This window comes from Poecilia reticulata, linkage group LG16 (genome assembly GCF_000633615.1).
Source record: "Poecilia reticulata strain Guanapo linkage group LG16, Guppy_female_1.0+MT, whole genome shotgun sequence".
In the NCBI taxonomy this organism is placed as follows: Eukaryota; Metazoa; Chordata; class Actinopteri; order Cyprinodontiformes; family Poeciliidae; genus Poecilia; species Poecilia reticulata.
The window spans coordinates 6496812-6514094 of record NC_024346.1 but is presented as its reverse complement, the minus strand read 5'-3'; the positions used below and the strand labels follow the sequence as shown (position 1 = coordinate 6514094).

At 41.8% G+C, this 17283-nt stretch overlaps 3 protein-coding genes across 4 annotated transcripts in view; all 3 read left to right on the top strand.

Annotated features, from left to right (window-relative positions):
- Positions 1–75: 75 nt before the first annotated feature.
- On the top strand, positions 76–4344 carry etsrp (ETS1-related protein). 2 transcript variants are annotated; one of them, XM_008431018.1, is made up of 8 exons: positions 76–143; positions 282–372; positions 1232–1339; positions 1421–1486; positions 1564–1710; positions 2086–2346; positions 2418–2536; positions 4068–4344. In XM_008431018.1, exons 2-8 carry the CDS (start codon positions 291–293, stop codon positions 4329–4331), a joined length of 1047 nt encoding a protein of 348 aa, XP_008429240.1. In that variant the 5' UTR covers positions 76–143; positions 282–290; the 3' UTR covers positions 4332–4344. The 2 variants fall into 2 exon arrangements, with proteins under 2 accessions (XP_008429240.1, XP_008429239.1); XM_008431017.1 differs by having other exon boundaries at positions 1418–1486.
- A 2447-nt stretch (positions 4345–6791) lies between these two features.
- On the top strand, positions 6792–13555 carry caspa (caspase a). Its single transcript, XM_008431016.2, has 8 exons — positions 6792–7089; positions 7628–7678; positions 8720–8766; positions 8990–9166; positions 9262–9496; positions 9576–9716; positions 9791–9900; positions 12358–13555. The coding sequence occupies exons 1-8, from the start codon at positions 6846–6848 to the stop codon at positions 12469–12471; spliced, it is 1119 nt and encodes a 372-aa protein (XP_008429238.1). The 5' UTR covers positions 6792–6845; the 3' UTR covers positions 12472–13555.
- A 2840-nt stretch (positions 13556–16395) lies between these two features.
- The window catches only part of LOC103477730 (apoptosis-associated speck-like protein containing a CARD), a 2708-nt gene continuing 1820 nt past the window's right edge, over positions 16396–17283 (top strand). The window contains exon 1 of the mRNA XM_008431014.1: positions 16396–16707. Within this exon, the coding sequence (XP_008429236.1) occupies positions 16464–16707 (244 nt within the window). The 5' untranslated portion in view covers positions 16396–16463. The remainder of the gene's footprint in view (positions 16708–17283) is intronic.

Below are 17283 nucleotides of genomic sequence, written 5' to 3'. Positions count from 1 at the left end.
CCCGCGCCCCGCCCCCGCGCCGCTGCGCCTTTATAAACGGCCCGGAGCCCACCGACCCCCAGGCTGAGCGCTCCGCGTCCACCGCAGCTGGGAGCCGCTTCTGGGAACCTGGAGCCACGGAGGGGAACAACGTCAAACTAAAGGTTCGTTCTGCTCAGAACCAGGATCAGAACCAGGACCTGAACCAGCCTGATCCTGGTTCCTGAGTCCAAACGGAACATTTTCAGACTCAGGTTGAATAATCAGATCCATTTGTGACTGAAGCTGGTTTGTGCCTGCAGAAAGAGGAGATGGAGGTTTGCCACACTGGATTCTACACTGAGGACTTCAGCACACAGGAAGTACCTGCAGGCTTCGACTTCACGTCTTATGGTGAGTTCAGGTTCTGCTGGTTCCTCTCTGACCCGGAGGAGGAGGAGGAGGAGGAGGAGGAGGAGGAAGGCTCTGCGTGTTTATCTGAGGTGTTTCCTCTGAGCTGAGCAGCTGAAGGACGCAGGAAGTGCTGCAGACTGTGTCATCACGTCTGTCAGAGGGCCTCAGCCAGACCCTGACCCGGGTCGGGCCGGACCAGGCCGGGTGGTCAGGCTGAAGACTCGCTCCGTCTGTCGTCTCTAATCCTTTCCTCCAGATTTCCTCCTCCAACAGATTTAGAGTCCGGCCTCCTCTTCCTCCTCCTCCCATCCCTCCATCACTCCCTCCGCTGGCGTTTCCTCCCCTCCCTGCTCAGCTTCCTCCCTGCAGCGTCTCCATCCATTCATGTCATTCACACTCAGAGCATCAGTCGCTTCCTCCTGCTGATGAGCCGAGCAGCTAAACACGCTGCTGCATTGAGTTATCGCATTTAACTGTTTAAAGTTAGAAATAAAGCCTCCATGCAGAGAGAATTTAAAACATGGTTGAAGTGATGAAGATGGCGCCGTGGAGGCCAGAGCTCATTCAGAACCAGGAGTTTGATCGAAGCTTTTCAGATGGTTCTGTTTGCAGCTTCATTTCATTTATTAAAGTCTAAACTAAATTGTCAAATTTTCCTGTGACCTGCAGGTAAAACATGAAAAGGTTTTATTAATGTTTGCTGCATTTTTCCTCTTTTCCCGTCAACATTTTGACATTTAATCCTGGATGTGAGTCAGAGGATCAGTTCTGATCCAGACCTGAACTGAGGCAGGGAGGAACCATCTAACTGTGTGTGTGTGTGTGTGTGTGTGTGTGTGTGTGTGTGTGTAACCTCCAGACTGTCCAGGTGAAGACCCGTCCCTCCTGTTGGACAGTAAGGCCTTCGGGCCGCAGCAGTACTACCCAGAACCTCCTAAAGCTCCAAACATTTACCACCACAGCAAAGGTAAAACCTCCAGGCTCTTCCTGCTAACGCTCCGCTCTGCTCCGGGTCTGAATGTTCTGATGGAACCGTCTTCCTCAGCAGGTACTGCCGATACCGGACTCTTCAACCTGGACTCACACCAGGACTTTACCTGGTTGTACCCACACGGTGAGGCCGGACCGCGGAGCGCTGACCGGCTGCCTCTGAGGTTTGTTTGGTTGTCTGACCATCTCCTTCATCCCCAGACGGTCTGACTCTGGACCAGAACCAAACTGGGTACCAGGAGGCCCTGCAGACCTACCAGAACCTGCCTCAGGCCGGACCGTTCAGCCCGGGCCTGGAGGGCAGCCACAGCCCGTTCCTGACCCGGAGAGGATCCAACCCGTTCCAGAGTGAGAGCTTGAGCCCAGCAGCTCCGGAAAGTTACACTGTAAAAAATGATTCATTTATCCTGTCAGATCATTTTACAGTCATATTCCCACCATGACATTCAGACATGTATAAATGTCCAAACTAAGTATTTTATTCACAGGTTTAGTTTCAAACTAAATATTTAGTTTGAAACTCAATATTCTTATTGTGATGTTTAACTCTGACATTTCTAAATGTATGGATAACATGGTGAAAATATGACTGACAGGATAAATAAACCAAAATATTTCTGTTAATTTTTACAGTGTAACTTTTCAGGCGGCCTCCCTTACATCCCAGCCCTCCCACATTCCCGGTATTCCCGTTTAACTCCGGATCTTTCCGTGTTTCTCCAGATAAAAGCGATCAGAGTTTCTACGACTCAGACGGACACAGACAGGTTTCTCCCTTCTGGCCTGAATATTCACCTCCCAGCTTCACCTCCAGCCCGCTTCACCCTCCTCCTCCTCCTCTTCCTCCTCCTTCTTCTTCCTGCCCGTCGAACCCCAGCACTCAGCCTGCAGAGCACTACTGCCCCCGTGTGGCCAAACGCAAGAACACCCACCTGCAGAGGCCAGAGAGGGAGGGGCAGGTAACGGGCATGTCCGCGTATCCAGGTCTGAAGAATCCAATCCGGAATGATTTCAGGTGAAGAGATGAAACATTAAAGTTTCTTCCGGTTCTCCAGGTTCTGGTCCGATCCAGCTGTGGCAGTTTCTCCTGGAGCTTCTTCTGGACTCCGCCTGCCGGACCTTCATCTCCTGGACCGGAGACGGATGGGAGTTTAAGATGTCTGATCCCACCGAGGTGAGGAACGGTCCAGGTTCTGGTTCTGGTTCTGGTTCTGGAACCCGAGCCGAGGTTCTCCTCCGAACCTTTTAGATCCTCTGATTTTTAAAAAAAACGGATTTTGGAAGAAAAGTCACAACAAAAGAATAAAACAGATGAAAAGTCGGTTTTGATTAAAATGTCATCAGTGAAGGTTCATAAATATTAATCTGAGAAAAAATTATAATAACTGAAAGAACAGATTAAAAATAAAACACCTCTTACAAAAAACATCACAGATAAATGAAAGTTTTATTTTTAAATGTGTTATTCATTAATAATTATTGTTAGCTATTTTTGACTGGTAAAATACAACCTATTGATTATATATTGATGGATAAACAGCCTCTGGTGATAAATGACACATCAAGTTTCAGATGAAAGGATTTCAGAAACTGGAAATGGAAAAAAAATCCGACACAAAAACACTGCATAAAAATGTTGAATAATTAGTAAAAACATTAAATAAATGTAAAAAAAGAATAAATCAGAGCTTCACCTGAAACATTCCTCAACACAGACTTAACTTTTGCTTTTCCATCTATTCCTCATAAGAGATTTATCAGGATTTATGGAGAAAATGAATCATGAAAAGACTCATTTATGTTTTCATGAACTGTTTCTGTCATTGCTCTGATCTTAAAAACGACAAAAATATAAGTTCTGATCAAAATGAAACCATGAAAATTATCCTCTGAACCTGCAACATTTACATAATATTTATATTAATCAACGCACATCGTCTCTTTTTAAAGAACTAAAGAGCTGAATGTTGGTCGTTTGTTTGTTAGCTGCCAGTAAACTGAAGGTTTCTGTGAATCATCAGCTGACTGAGCAGCCATGAAACGACGATTTGATTCTCCTCCACTGCAAACATCAGATTTAAAAACCTGCAGGAAGAAGAAACACATGGAGGCTTTACAACATGATAATGAACTGAAACTGAAATAACTGAACACTAAAGAAGTTCTGAGGAATGTCTGCAGATTCTGGATGAAAACATTTCAAACCAAAACTTTCAGTTTTTTACCTCAATGTTTAAACACAGTTAAAGATATTGAATTATTAGCATCTCTGATTTTTAGTGTGATGTTTGGTTGATCTGCAGGGAAGCGTTTGATTCAGAGCCACATCTGTCCTGACCTTTGACCCGGTGTGAGCAGCTGTTCGTCTCCACATCAGACTAACAAATTCATCCCAGTTCAAATCAACATTTTCTGCTCAGAACAACAAAAATCTCAGCAGGAACCGTTTGATGTTGACGCTGCATTAGTTTATTATATTCGCTTTGAGAAGTTAACAGAGTTTTGAAACGTGAAAAACTAAAATATTCAGACATCAGTGATGAGATTTAATTATTAACACGTAGAAATGCATCATCAGCACAGATCTGGGAAGCTTTGGGTTTTAAATCCAGGATTTTCAACACGCTGACCTTTGATGTTTCAGACTCAGCTGAATTTTTACGGTCATAATTAAATCCTAATTATTCGGTTTCTTGTTCCTGCAGGTGGCCAAACGCTGGGGTCAGTGCAAGAACAAGCCGAAGATGAACTATGAGAAGCTGAGCCGCGGCCTGCGCTACTACTACCACAAAAACATCATCCACAAGACGGCGGGCAAACGCTACGTCTACCGCTTCGTCTGCGACATGCAGGGCATGCTGGGAAAAACGGCGCAGGAGGTGCTGAGCAGCCTGAGCGTCTCACCCACGAACACAGAGACATGGCCGGCCTCTGGGGCGGCGGCCGAGCCCAGCGGCGGGGCCTGGTGAGGGCCCGGTCCGGCCGGGTTGGGTCCGGCCGGGTCCGGTCCGGCCGGGTCGCAACATCAGGAACTCTGCCAGAACCAGAACATCCTCAGAGGATAAATCTGCTTCAGGAAATGTAGTAAAACAAACAAAACAAAACCCAAAACCTTGTTTCATGCTAAATGTGTGAAACCTCCGTCCGTCCGGCCCAGAGAAGCACCAGGCCTCACATTTCACCCGATGCTGAGAGGACAAGAGTAAATATTGTTAATAAGACTGTCTTATAGAGTTTTGTGCATTTATATTATTATTATTATTATTGTTTTTTATACAAAACTCATTTCTACCTCCTTTGCTACAGAGAAGAACAACCTGGTGTTTAGTTCAGACACCTGGAGAAAATATTTTTATCGGTTTCTGATGAATATTTGTGTAAATAAAACCTTTTCAGACAAAGACTGTGTTGAGACTTGTTATATATTTTATTTATTTCAAACAGACAGAAAAGACAATCAAGAAAAAGGAAAACAAAATAAAATAGAATGAAACAAACGTAATAAATAAACATGTAAACAAATGATTCTGCCCATGTGACATGCACATGTTATATTCTCTGTTCAGCAGGTAGAAGATATAATATCTTATAATGTCCTACCCTTTTCCTACTTATCAATTTATAATCAATTAACTTTCAGATCATCAAAAAGAGAAAACTTGTTTCCGTTTTACATGATGTTCGATCATGTACAATTATTTAAATATCATCGATTACATTTTTGAGCCAGTAGGTGTCGCTTTTGGCTGATTCTTCCTGCTTGTTGAACAATTTTACTGTATTTTATGTGAGAATAAAACGACGTGAAGTTTTCTGTGTTAAATGCGGCAGTTCTGAAGCTTCACTTGAATAAACTGACTGGAAACATTTATGTGAATTTATTAATAAGTGATAAAATGGCTGTGAATCTTTCATTGAAAAAGCATTTCATTTACAGACATGGAAATTAAAAGATTATGCCACGACTGTGAAAACATTTAGGTAATTTGTTGAATTGTAGATTTTTTAAATGAGTTTATTATGAAATGATTCACATTTTTGCATTTTTGCAGTTTGTTGATGAATTGTTTAGATTTTACTGGCTGTTGCGTTTTTTATGAGCTCATTGGAAATTTGGCTGCTTGATAATCTAATAAGGAGGAGCTGCTGACGTCATCATCATCATCATCATCATCATCATCATCATCATCATCATCATCATCATCATCATCATCATCATCATCATGTCCTGGATGAGTTTTGGTGAAAAATAGTTTTTCTTCATTTAACTTATTGACATTATGCTGGACTTTGTGATAGTCGGTGAGCTTTTCCATTATAAGGTCTGTTGCTGACTGGAGGCGGCCGTGAGCAGCTGCAGCAGCAGCAGCTGCAGCAGCAGCAGCAGCTTCAGCAGCAGCTTCAGCAGCAGCAGCAGCAGCAGCAGCAGCTTCAGCAGCACCAGCAGCAGCTTCAGCAGCAGCAGCATAATGCTAACAGTTTGCAGATGTAATCATGAGCCAAATGCAGTCAGCTGTTAATCCCTTCACGATACGTCTGCTGCTTGGTGTGACTAGTTCCTCTGCTTACAGCCTGAGTTTTCTCTCTTTCACTCAGATTGTCTCTGGTAGATTTTCTACTGGGCCAATCAGAGGGCAGAAGCAGTTGTGATCGATGATGTTGATTTTCTACTGTGTTTTAAAATAGTAGTATAGTTTTAACAATGACAGCAGAGGAAGCTAAAACAAAATTAGTTAGTGTTGGTCATGTTTCCAAATTAATACTCTATAAGAATCTATTTGATGTCAGGCTGCAACTATTCATGTCATTTATGTTGAAAAATATCCCATGTTCACTTCTCTCCTCCAAAGCAGCAAATCGTTTAAAACTGCTCTGCACCAGCAGGAAGTTTCTAAAGACGTTCAGTTTTTATTTTGGCTGATTTTCCTGCCATGTTTAGGATTCATGTTCCAGTTTGTGTTTCTACAGCATCAGATTGTAGTTCACACCGTACATGTCCTGTAAAGCTGCTGATCACATGACTTACTGAGCATGCTCCATGACCTTTGACATCCAGCAGTAAGTGTGATGCTGCAGAACCGCCCTGCTGCTCTGCAGGTGGAGCGAAGTGGAAGTTCAGGTTGAACAGATAAGCGAGCAGATAGGAGGTCCAGCTGAGGAGGAGCCTCCATGGTGCCTTCAGGGACCTGCAGGAAAACTGAAGATGCTGCTTTAAAATAAGCAGCTCAGCTGCACTTCCAGAGACACTGACATCTTTAATAATATCTAAGACATCTGCATATGAAACAACACGTCTGTAGCCCTGGGAGGAATTTATCATTTCAATAAATATCATAGAAATTAGATGGAGAAGGACGAGTCAAACAACATTTCCCCATAGCATTTGAATGCATCACTTTAAGGAGTGGAAAAGTGTCAGCAGCTGATTTAAGCCCAACGCCTGCTGCCACAGCCACAGTGCCTCTGCATCCACTCAGTGAGAAATGGCTCCCAAAAAGCCCACACAGATTCTAGAAGATGTCCTGGAGAACCTGTCAGAGAGGAACTTTAAGAAGTTCTGCTCAGGACTTGTGGGCCGGGATAAACGTGTGAAGAAGAACCAGGTGGAGAAGAAAGACTTCTTGGAGGTTGCAGAGGTGATGATTGATAAATATGCAGATGAAGCTCTGAAGGTGGCCGAGGAGCTGCTCAGAGATATGGACTGCGAACAGGCAGCAAACGACCTGGGTAAATACAGAAACATCATCTGGATCCATTTGTCTTCAGGAGAATGAAAACATTTCTACTGTTTGTCTGATTTCTGATTTCACAGAGTAAAAGTTAAACCATCTCACTACAGAAAACTGTTATTTGTACTGGATCGGTTCTGATCCAACTGCAGCTGATCTCAGGATGCCTCCTAAAATAACAGCTCCATCAGTTGGAGCTGCCCTGGCTATAACAGATGATTTTATACAGACATACATTTAAAATGTTATATTTAAGTGGAATATAATTAGGTACAATAGTTGGAAAAGAGGATAAATATATTTTATATGGCTAACTTTGGTGCTAAAATGTTTTGGAAACAATCATAAAAAAGCTTAGAGCTTAATATTTTAAACAGTAGATCMTCATATCTTTATTTAAAAAACACGTCTGTGTTACACATATCTATGCTGCCATTATAATGATCACACTGTATTCTTCTATGTTGTTAACCTGCAAAAATGGGCAAAAATGCATGTAATTTGGTTTTAAGTTSTTGATTTCTTGTGYTTTGCAGTTGAAGAGACTAAAGAGGCAGGTTTATATTGGGTAGCTGATTCCCCCAGTGGTGAGTTTTTCTTTTAAACATGAGGAACAAAAACTCAGACGTTCAGAGATTGTAAAAATCTAATTTAAGATAAATGATCATTATTGTCACATACATTTTTAAAACAATGCATGACCACGAGCTCTCCTTTGAAACTTAAAGTATTATTTCAGTAATTGGGTAAGCGATTGATTATTAATAAATTCTATATTATATTATATAATATTGGATATTCCCCAAAAAACCAATGAAAACCCAAACAAATCTGTGGAAARCGGGACGAATGTTGTGCGAACAGCACTGAGCATTCATCACCAACTCGTTGGTGGAAGTGAGAGCGTTGCACAACAAATTCAACCAGAACAAATGGCTCTAAATAATAAAACATCATTTAATGAAGCTTTGAGGTGCATCATTACAGCGTTAAAGTCAACTGTCATATTCTTCAGTCATTCAGTCATGGAGGATGTTATCTTCCTTACATCTCCAGAGCAATTGGTTGTCTGGAGGACGTCTGCACAGAGCAGGTCCTCATCCCCCAAAGTGTCTCTGCAGAAGGAAACTGTGATCAGCCCCTCAGTGCCTCAAACTACCAGGAACCACACAGGAAAACCAGCCAGCAAGTTATGCAGGCAGATCGAGACAGACCGGTTTGACTTGGTAAAATGTTCAACTGCAGATGTTTACATGCAGAGCAGAGGCTTTTAAATCACAAACAGTCCACTGATTAAACAAGGAGTTGAAAACAAGCAGATTCTCCTACAACCTGCACAACAAAAAAACAAAACAGACATGAACAAACCCACTTTAAGAAATGTATTTAATTTCTACAGAAAGCAATCAACAGGCAGGAGAAGGAGAATATTTTTCAATCTTTGTTTTGTTTTCTTCTCATCAAACAAAATCCATATTTTTCCCCTTTCCTTAAAGAGGCACACAAACATTTCAACAAATGTTTTACCCAGGAGCCAAAGAGTGTTGGCAACACATGCATCTAGATAATGGATTCATAAATGTGCTCTAATAAACGTCACCTGAACTTTTCCTTCTTTACTCCACCAGAAATGACAGTGAAAGACTTTTGGATGTCCAAAAAGGATGATCCAGAGGTCAGTGATCTATTATCCTGAGTGAAATATACTTACAGAAAAATGTAGCATAATTTGGCGTTCTGGATGTATTACCAATCTATATATATTTATGTAAATAATGACATCTTTATTTGATTTTTGCTCATCTTTTTCTCACTGTAATGTTAATTTTACCTGGACTTATAACAGCAGGTTCCAGTTCAGCCGTTTCTCTTGTTTCCTTTCTCTCCATGTCTGTCAGGTTTACTCTGTGACTGAAAACAACTACAGGAACCGAGTAGCTCTGCTGATCACCAACATCAAGTTCTCTGATGAGAAACTGAGCAGACATGGAGCAGAGAAAGACGAGGAGAACATGGAGAAACTCCTCCAAAGTCTGGGATACGAGGTGGTAAAATACCAAAACCTCACTGGAAAGGTACTTTATTCCAACTGGGAGGAAATTCAAACTGGTTCTTGTCTGGTGGATGAATAAATGTAAAAACTGGTTACATGATTTCCTGTCTCCTTCAGCGGATTGATGAAGCTTTGAAAGACTTTGCCAAACATCCCAAACTGAAGCAGACTGACAGCGTGTTCGTGGTCATTATGTCTCACGGCAAACTGGGGAAAATTCTTGGGGTTGACTGTAAAGAGGGAAACCCTGATGAATTTGCAGTCGACAAAATTTACAAATACTTGAACTCCAATGGCTGTCAGGCACTAATAAACAAACCAAAGGTCGTCATCCTGCAGGCCTGCAGAGGAGGTGACTTAGATCTGCTACTAAAACTCACTGAGATCATTTCAGGCTCTTTTCTTACCTGAGTGTCATTTTTAACTTTCAGTGAGAAGTGGAGCCACWACTTGGGTCCATGATGGTGAAAGCACCGGGCCCCCTGCTGCTCTGCCTGAGGAACAGGGACCAGAGCTGGAAAAATCTGCACACGTAGAAAAAGACTTCATTGCTCTTCTGGCCAGCACTCCTGGTGGGTTTAGTCAAACTTTAGAGAGACCTGCTCTCATGTCCATGACTTCCTCATGTCTGTTCGTCTTCCTGCAGACAACAAGGCGTACAGAGAGACAGCAAACGGGTCCATCCTCATCCAGAACATCGTGAAGGTTTTCACTCCAGAATCTTATCAGAAACACATTATTGATCTTTTCACCAAGGTACGAAAAAGATATGATTTCTGAAATCAACTGTCAATTAATTTTGACTGTTTTAAAGCATGAACTACATTTTTCCCATTAATTTACTGCAAATCATATAAAGATTAGGATTCAATTATGGCAATGCCAACGCCAAATAAGTGATAGACGTATAGAAACAGCAGAGAAATAGTTTACTGTTGGAATGCGGCCTTAAAGAAACGAGTTTCCCCAGACATTGAGGTTCACCTGCATCTGGACATCAGGTTACCTCAGCTACACCGTAAAGACGGCGTTTCCTCCAATGGGCATCCAGGGTCACATTAACAGAACATTTTCTGTATTTGACCGTTTGTTTGTTTATTTATTTCATTTTGACAGGTTATAATTCACAGRCACAGATATTATAAACTTTGCACAGAGGCAGCTAAACTCAGGCAATAAAGAAAAGTCCTTTCTGAATATCATCTCATGAACTAAATGCGTCTTTCAAACCKGGAGCTGAAGAGTGATGGATGTACGTCTGATATGGCATAAAATTCATATCACAATGTCTACTGTGATGGGTGGCAGTAYCAATGTATGACATTATGTTTTTGGATAAAACTTACAAAAATCACATAGTAATTGAGTGGAATGTATGTATTTGTGTGTTGAACCCTGTTGTATGTTGGTTTTGTAATGTTTGTAACTGTTTTGCTTTATGCAGCATTTATTAATGGTTACTACCTGGTTGAATCAAAGCAGGGCCGGCCCCAGACTCCATGGGGCCCTAAGCGAAACCTGGTTTTGGGGCCTCTAGTTCTGCTACCAATGTGGACTGGCTGCCATCAGCAGTCCGACCATTAGATCATTCACACACCTGCTATAAACTTATTGCATCTCTGGCTGTTTACATTATATACATATGTAATATAAGATACATTTATTGGCCAACTGATTTATCAACCAGTCGATTTCTGGGAGCCGATTTCCTTAATTCTGGGGGATCGTGATTGGCCGATACTTACATGTGAAGCTGATCTTATCTTCATCAGCAAAGGTTCATAAATCCTGTTACCAACTCAGTGACTTTATTGCTATATTTAGCAACATTTCAGACAAAAAAAATTCATATCAGGCAAAATCAAAACCAGCAGCTCAGGCTTTTTAAAGATCGGTAACCAGGAATCGGCCATAAAACTGCAATCAGTGCAGCCCTACACACATGTTCATGTCATTCTTTGATTAACTAAATTTCTCTAAAGCTAAGTTACTTCAATAGCTACAAATGTAATTTACACCAGTTGAGTCTTTCTCCCCTGAGAATGTGGACCGGTACCGGTACTGGACTGATTCTGAGCCTTCAAATGATTTTAACAGAAGTTTCACATAACTTAGAAAAATAATGTTTGTTTTAACCACAAAATGATTATTATAACCAGCAGCAAACAACAAATCCCAGCTGCAGCTCAGAGCAGCTCAGCCATGCAGCCTGACGTAGAAACATTTTACTAGACGATGTCAGACATGGAGAAGTTTTAATTATTGTTATCAAACTCGGCATTTTGAAGCCAACGGTACCTCAGAAAACAGGAGAATTAATTCATTTAAAGTTAAACTCAGTTTAAACCCTCGCATGAATGTTTGGCTGTTGAACTGGATCATTCCAGGTCACCATCAAGCTAATTTTAGTAGCTTTAGAAATCTTTTACATTACATTACATTACCAAGGCTCATTAAAACAAACCTTTATCTTGGCTCTTTTCTATTCTCCCTCTTTCATGTCTCCTCCGCTGAAGGAGACTTTGTTTTTGCTAACTTCACTTCTGACCGGAAGCGTGCGGTACCTACCGCGGCCACCAGGGGGCCCAGAGAACCATTTTTTTTCTTTTTATCCATAAAATAATGATTTCTACAGACATGATCAAATATATATTATTGTAAAAACAAATCACTTCATAGTGAAATGATGTGTTTTTGACATTATAATGACAGAAATTATTAAAAAATAAATAAAAATCAGCTCCTCTCAGACCCAGGCCACCCCACTCACTGTGCAAGTTGAATGTTTTTCTCCTGGTCTGATTGGTCAACCGGCTCACGGTCTGAAGAGATTGTGTGATTTAAACCCCATGAGTGTTTTTGCTCTGTGCGTGGTCCAATGTGGTCGCACTGACCAGTGTGACTTTTAACAAGAGTTTTTTTCTCTCGCTCTCGAACCCGTGACATTGTGCCATGCTCCTCCTGAGCATCATGCAAAACCATGGAGGTCAAACCMGAACCAGGTCCAGATTATTGTGGTCTCAGCCGTGCTGCTGCCCACTTGCTCTGCTTTGATGTCAGCGGTTGTTGACTACAGATCTCTATCACAGGACAAATTAACATCGTTTAACCATATTCCATATTTATTGCACATTCCTACAGTTAGTCTGTAACGATGCTGCTGATTTATTCAGGAACCTTTAGCTAATTGTTGACTCTGTTTCAACTCCACAGGTCCAGGACTTTGTATCGAAATGTGGCGACGACAAACAGAAACAGATGCCAGTTATTGACAGAATGACGCTGAACAAGAAGTTTTACCTCTATCCTGGACTCCTGGACAACTAATATGACATGTTTTAATATGATAGGAAGCAGAACTTTCAGTACTTTTTCTCTGTCCRATTATGTAACTGAGCAGTAAGTAAATGTGACAAGTTTCCCAGAAGCCTTTTGAGTTACGAGATTCTGAAACTGTGGATTCTAAACTTCATAATGATATCAAACATTGACAAAGAATGAGGACGATATAATCAGTTTCAAAGTTTTCCCCAAACTGCTGATCTGTTCATCTACGTTACTTTGCATTAACTCCACCTTCAGCTCTGACTGTCAACAGGAAGGTGAGCAGAGAAAAACTCTCATTAACCAGCTTCTGTTTGCTGATYTAGCTGGAAAGATTTATTTCTATCAGTTTTCACTTCTTTGCCCAGCAGGGCTGTGAGTTTCTGTCTTGTCAGTGTTTGTCTGTAAAAGTCTGAATTCACTTTAACAAGAAATCTACATCACAACATCATCAGTGGCTTCAGTGAGTGTTTGGCAAAAGGAATGACAAAAAAATAACTTTATTCTACATCTATGTACATWATGGCCAATTTAAATGGCACATAGTTTTAAATCAGTGGTTGTTGGATCATCATGATTTTGTGGTTTTTGTTTCTGGTTGTTCATGGTTCAAAGTTTTGYTTTTTTAGTTTTTCTTTGTAAGTTTGTCTGAATGATTCTGGGGTTCCCCTTCCTGAATAGTTTCTGTTATTTCTGTAAGTCTTTCATGATCTGTGYTTTCAGCTCCTCGGCCTTTTGAAAGTAATCAAGCCCGTTGCATCTACCTGTGTTCCTGTGTCTCATGCTGCTCACCTGTTTCACCTGGCATTAAACTCCTGTCWTTTTCACTGCTGGATTCTAGTTTCTGATTCAAAGAATCGACATGCAAGGAAGGCAGCAGGTGTGCGAATGACCCGTTCCCAAGAAAGTGACAAAAAATGACAATACAGGACTCTTCTGAGGTCCTGCAATTAGAATAATGAGTAAACTTTAAAATCTTCTCCGTCGAGCTCATACCAAGCATAATACAGCAGGTGTCCACACTTTTCTTCTCTGAAACCAACTTTGACACAAATAAGGTATTCACAATAAAGGAATTTAAATTAAATGTCTGATTTATTCATTGTTTTTGTTGGTTGGAGATCTGTGTCGAACTCCTATCAGGCCTAATAAAATAACCCAGGCAGCAAAACAATGCAAGAACCAGACAGGATCCAAAAAATGCAGAACTGTGGAAAAATATTTTATATWTATTCACAATCACTTTGTTACAGTTTCACAGCGAGGCATGATTTCAACCATCAGCAGGAGGGAGAGTCTCCCCTGATCTCAGCCAACAGCTTTTAAAKCATCAGGGCTGATTAATTCCATTTCCAGGTGWGTTCAATTATATGTCTAGAAAAACATTTACATAATTACAATTAACTTTAACAACTTCAAAACTAAAACACAATCTGGGCCCAAAACGACGTCCAAAWCTTCTCCCCTCCCTCTCGAACACYGTGGCCTACACCAGGTCCCTAATGGATGCGTTTCCATGGCAACACATGACCAGGTGACCTCAAAGRGAAGGAGACGRTGAYTGGAACAAAATCTCAAATAAATCRGGGTTAAACTTTTYCCCCCCAAACAAAAACAATACAGTTAAACTGGTTAGAATGTAGAAAGCACAAAATGAGCCCCTGTTGGAGGCAGTGAATCCCTCAGCACTGGCACATGGCCGCGGAAACTGGGGTCACCAAAGGCTCTCCGACCCGGAGGATCACATTTATCTGGTCAGATGAGACAAGGAGGTTACCAAGTCCATCACCAGGCCAAATCCCTGCCGCAAAGTTCAGAGGCAGCATCATCCGCATACCTGTCAAGGTTCCCGTTTTGGCCGGGAAACGTCCATATCTTACCCCTCTGTCCCAGCATGCTCCTGGAATGTTCCCGTCAATTTCCTGTACTATAGTAATCATGTCTCCATCACCACCGTGGCCCCGCTCTCATGGCAGCCACCCCCCCGTTACGGTAGTTTAGATAAATTTGGGATTTTTATGAATTTATAAAATTGGGTCTGATAGTTCAATGTGAACATGAATCAAACTTTCTGAGATGATGCTCCTCTGTTCACAGATAAAGTTCTGTTAAGCCTCGGGCCTTTTAAACTTGGCAGCTGAAGTTGTGTTCAATAACCACAGTTTTCCAGTGAAAGGTCTTAGACTGCTGTGGGCGTTTACTGCAAGACTTTTATCAGTTTCTCATGTTGCTGTGCAAGAATTTTAACCCATTCTTGACTGGATTGCTTGCATGTTCAGACAGAATCGCTCACTTTTGACTCTGGAGTACTTCCCTACATAAAGAGGTGAACAGTCAACATGGTATCAGAGAACTGCAAAATAAGCTCTAAGCCAATCAACTCTTCTGTCATCTCCAAGTGTAGAAATAACCATCCATCCATCCATCCATTTTCTTGCACCCTTTTTCCCTCAGTGGGGTTGGGAGGATTGCTAGTGCCTCTCCAGCCAACGTTTCGGGCGAGAGGCGGGGTCACCCTGGACAGGTCGCCAGTCTGTCGCAGGGCAACACAGAGACACACAGGACACACAACCATGCACACACACACTCACACCTAGGGACAATTTGGAGAGACCAATTAACCTGACAGTCATGTTTCTGGACTGTGGGAGGAAACCGGAGTACCCGGAGAAAACCCACCATGCACAGGGAGAACATGGAGACTCCATGCAGAAAGACCAGGGCCGGGAATCGAACCCTGAACCTTCTTGCTGCAAGGCAACAGCTCTACCAACTGCGCCACTGTGCAGCAACCTTGATGAGTTTTTATACAAAATGTTTCTGACCTGAAACATGAAGGTTAAATATGACTAGATTAGCCACTTTTTTGACATTTTTTAAGTTTTGAGTCAATATTTACCCCAAGAAACTTAAATGTTGGCAGCAATTTTCTCCGTACCATACATAAAAATCAAACCGTCTCATGTTTAGAGGGTTTTTGGTTTCAAGATGGTGGAGGATGTGAGATGCTTCCTCAGTGTTTTAGAGAAATTGGATGGTGTTTTAAAGAACAGTAGAAAGTTACAGTCTGTTTTCTCGTTTGGTCACATTGTGAAGAGCTGGAGCCTCATTTTGATCGTTCCTGTTAAACTGGGATGGACTCAGTGACACGAGGAACCAACTCAACAACTTTAAGGCTTTTTAACTAAACCTTTCTGCACCCGAAACACAAACAAATGTCTCTCATGCTTTCAGATTAAGATGAAGTGTTTCGGCTGTTTTGCAGTTTTCTGGAAGCTTGTTCCAGATTTGTGGTGCATAGAAKCTGAAAGCTGCTTCTCCGTGTTTGGTTCTGGTTCTGACCCAGAGGACAGTCCAGCAAGACGTCATGTGAAGGGAGCATCAGAGCCAGAACCGTGCTGAAAGGTCAGAACAGAACATCCTGCCTTCTGGGAACGACATACGGGAAGAGATCATCCTGTTCTCCGTAAAAAAATATCCCTTACATTTCTGCTTGGTTACATTCAGACGTGTTTAGGATTCATGCTCCAGTTTGTTTTTCTACAGAACGAACATCAACATGCCAAGACGAAGTGTGATGCTGCAGAACCGGCCTGCTGCTCTGCAGGTGGAGCGAAGTGGAAGTTCAGGTTGAACAGATYYGTCTGCAGATAGGAGGTCCAGCTGAGGAGGAGCCTCCATGGTGCCTTCAGGGACCTGCAGGAAAACTGAAGCTGCTGCTTTAAAATAAGCAGCTCAGCTGCACTTCCAGAGACACTGACATCTTTATAATGCATAAAATCTGCATATAAACATGAAATATCTGCAGCTCTGTGAGGAATTTTTCATTTTAATACATATTATTCAAATTAGATGGGAAGTGATTAWTGAAACAACATTTTCTCATAGCATKTGAACACACCACTTTAAGAAGAAGTGGAAAAGTGCCAGCAGCTCATTTAAGCCCAGCGCCTGCTGCACCAGCCACAGCGCCTGCTGCATCATCTCAGTGAGAAATGGCCACAAAAAGACCCAAAAGGATTTTAGCTGATGTCCTGGAGAACCTGGACGAGAAGAATTTTAGGAAGTTCTGCTCAGCACTTATAGACTGGGATAAAAAGGTCAAGAAGGGTCAGGTTGAGAATAAAGACTTCCTGGACGTTGCAGATGTGATGGTCAATGTTTATGACAAAGACGCCCTGAAGGTGGCCGAGGAGCTGCTGAGAGATATCAACTGTGCAGGAAACGCCAACAACCTGGGTAAATATCTCCACAGCGTCAGGATCCATTTACTCCTTCTATGCTGAGATGTSTGTGGWTCATCAGGAGAATTCAAACATTTAGATTGTTTTGTCTTCAGAATCCACCATGTTTGATTGTTTTTACTGATTTCAGACAGATAACTTGTACAGTAAAATCCTCCAGGCTGACCCAGACATCTGACAGCTTCCTTCTGTTGACTCAGTAAGCTGATGCAGAAAAACAACACAAAGAAGAAAACCCTGAAAATCAGGCGGTCTGAGCTGAATTTCTCTTCAGTTTTGTCTTTTTTGRAAGAAAACTTGACAAACTGAGCAGTTTAGTTCTGACTGCCGTGTAAGTGTTAGGCTGGGTTTAGTTCTGGATCACTGCTGATCCAAACTGCATSTGTCATCAGGTTAAAGGTTAAACAGGCTTCACTGCTGCTGGAAAACGTCAACAAGGTCATTTACTGTTTGCTCACATGCAGCAGATACCTGTTAAAGCCTGGAGGTGAAACAAACCAACCATGAGCTACAAGCTAAATAAGTCAGTAAAGTCTATAATTAAACTTTTTTTAGAAATATATTTATTGTT

Coding starts and splice junctions, on each gene's coding strand:
- etsrp (XM_008431017.1), top strand. CDS start 291: ATGGAGGTTTGCCACACTGGATTCTACACTGAGGACTTCAGCACACAG. Junction 2,347..2,417: donor GGGCATGTCCGCGTATCCAG/GTCTGAAGAATC, acceptor CCGGTTCTCCAG/GTTCTGGTCCGATCCAGCTG. Junction 2,537..4,067: donor AGATGTCTGATCCCACCGAG/GTGAGGAACGGT, acceptor TTGTTCCTGCAG/GTGGCCAAACGCTGGGGTCA.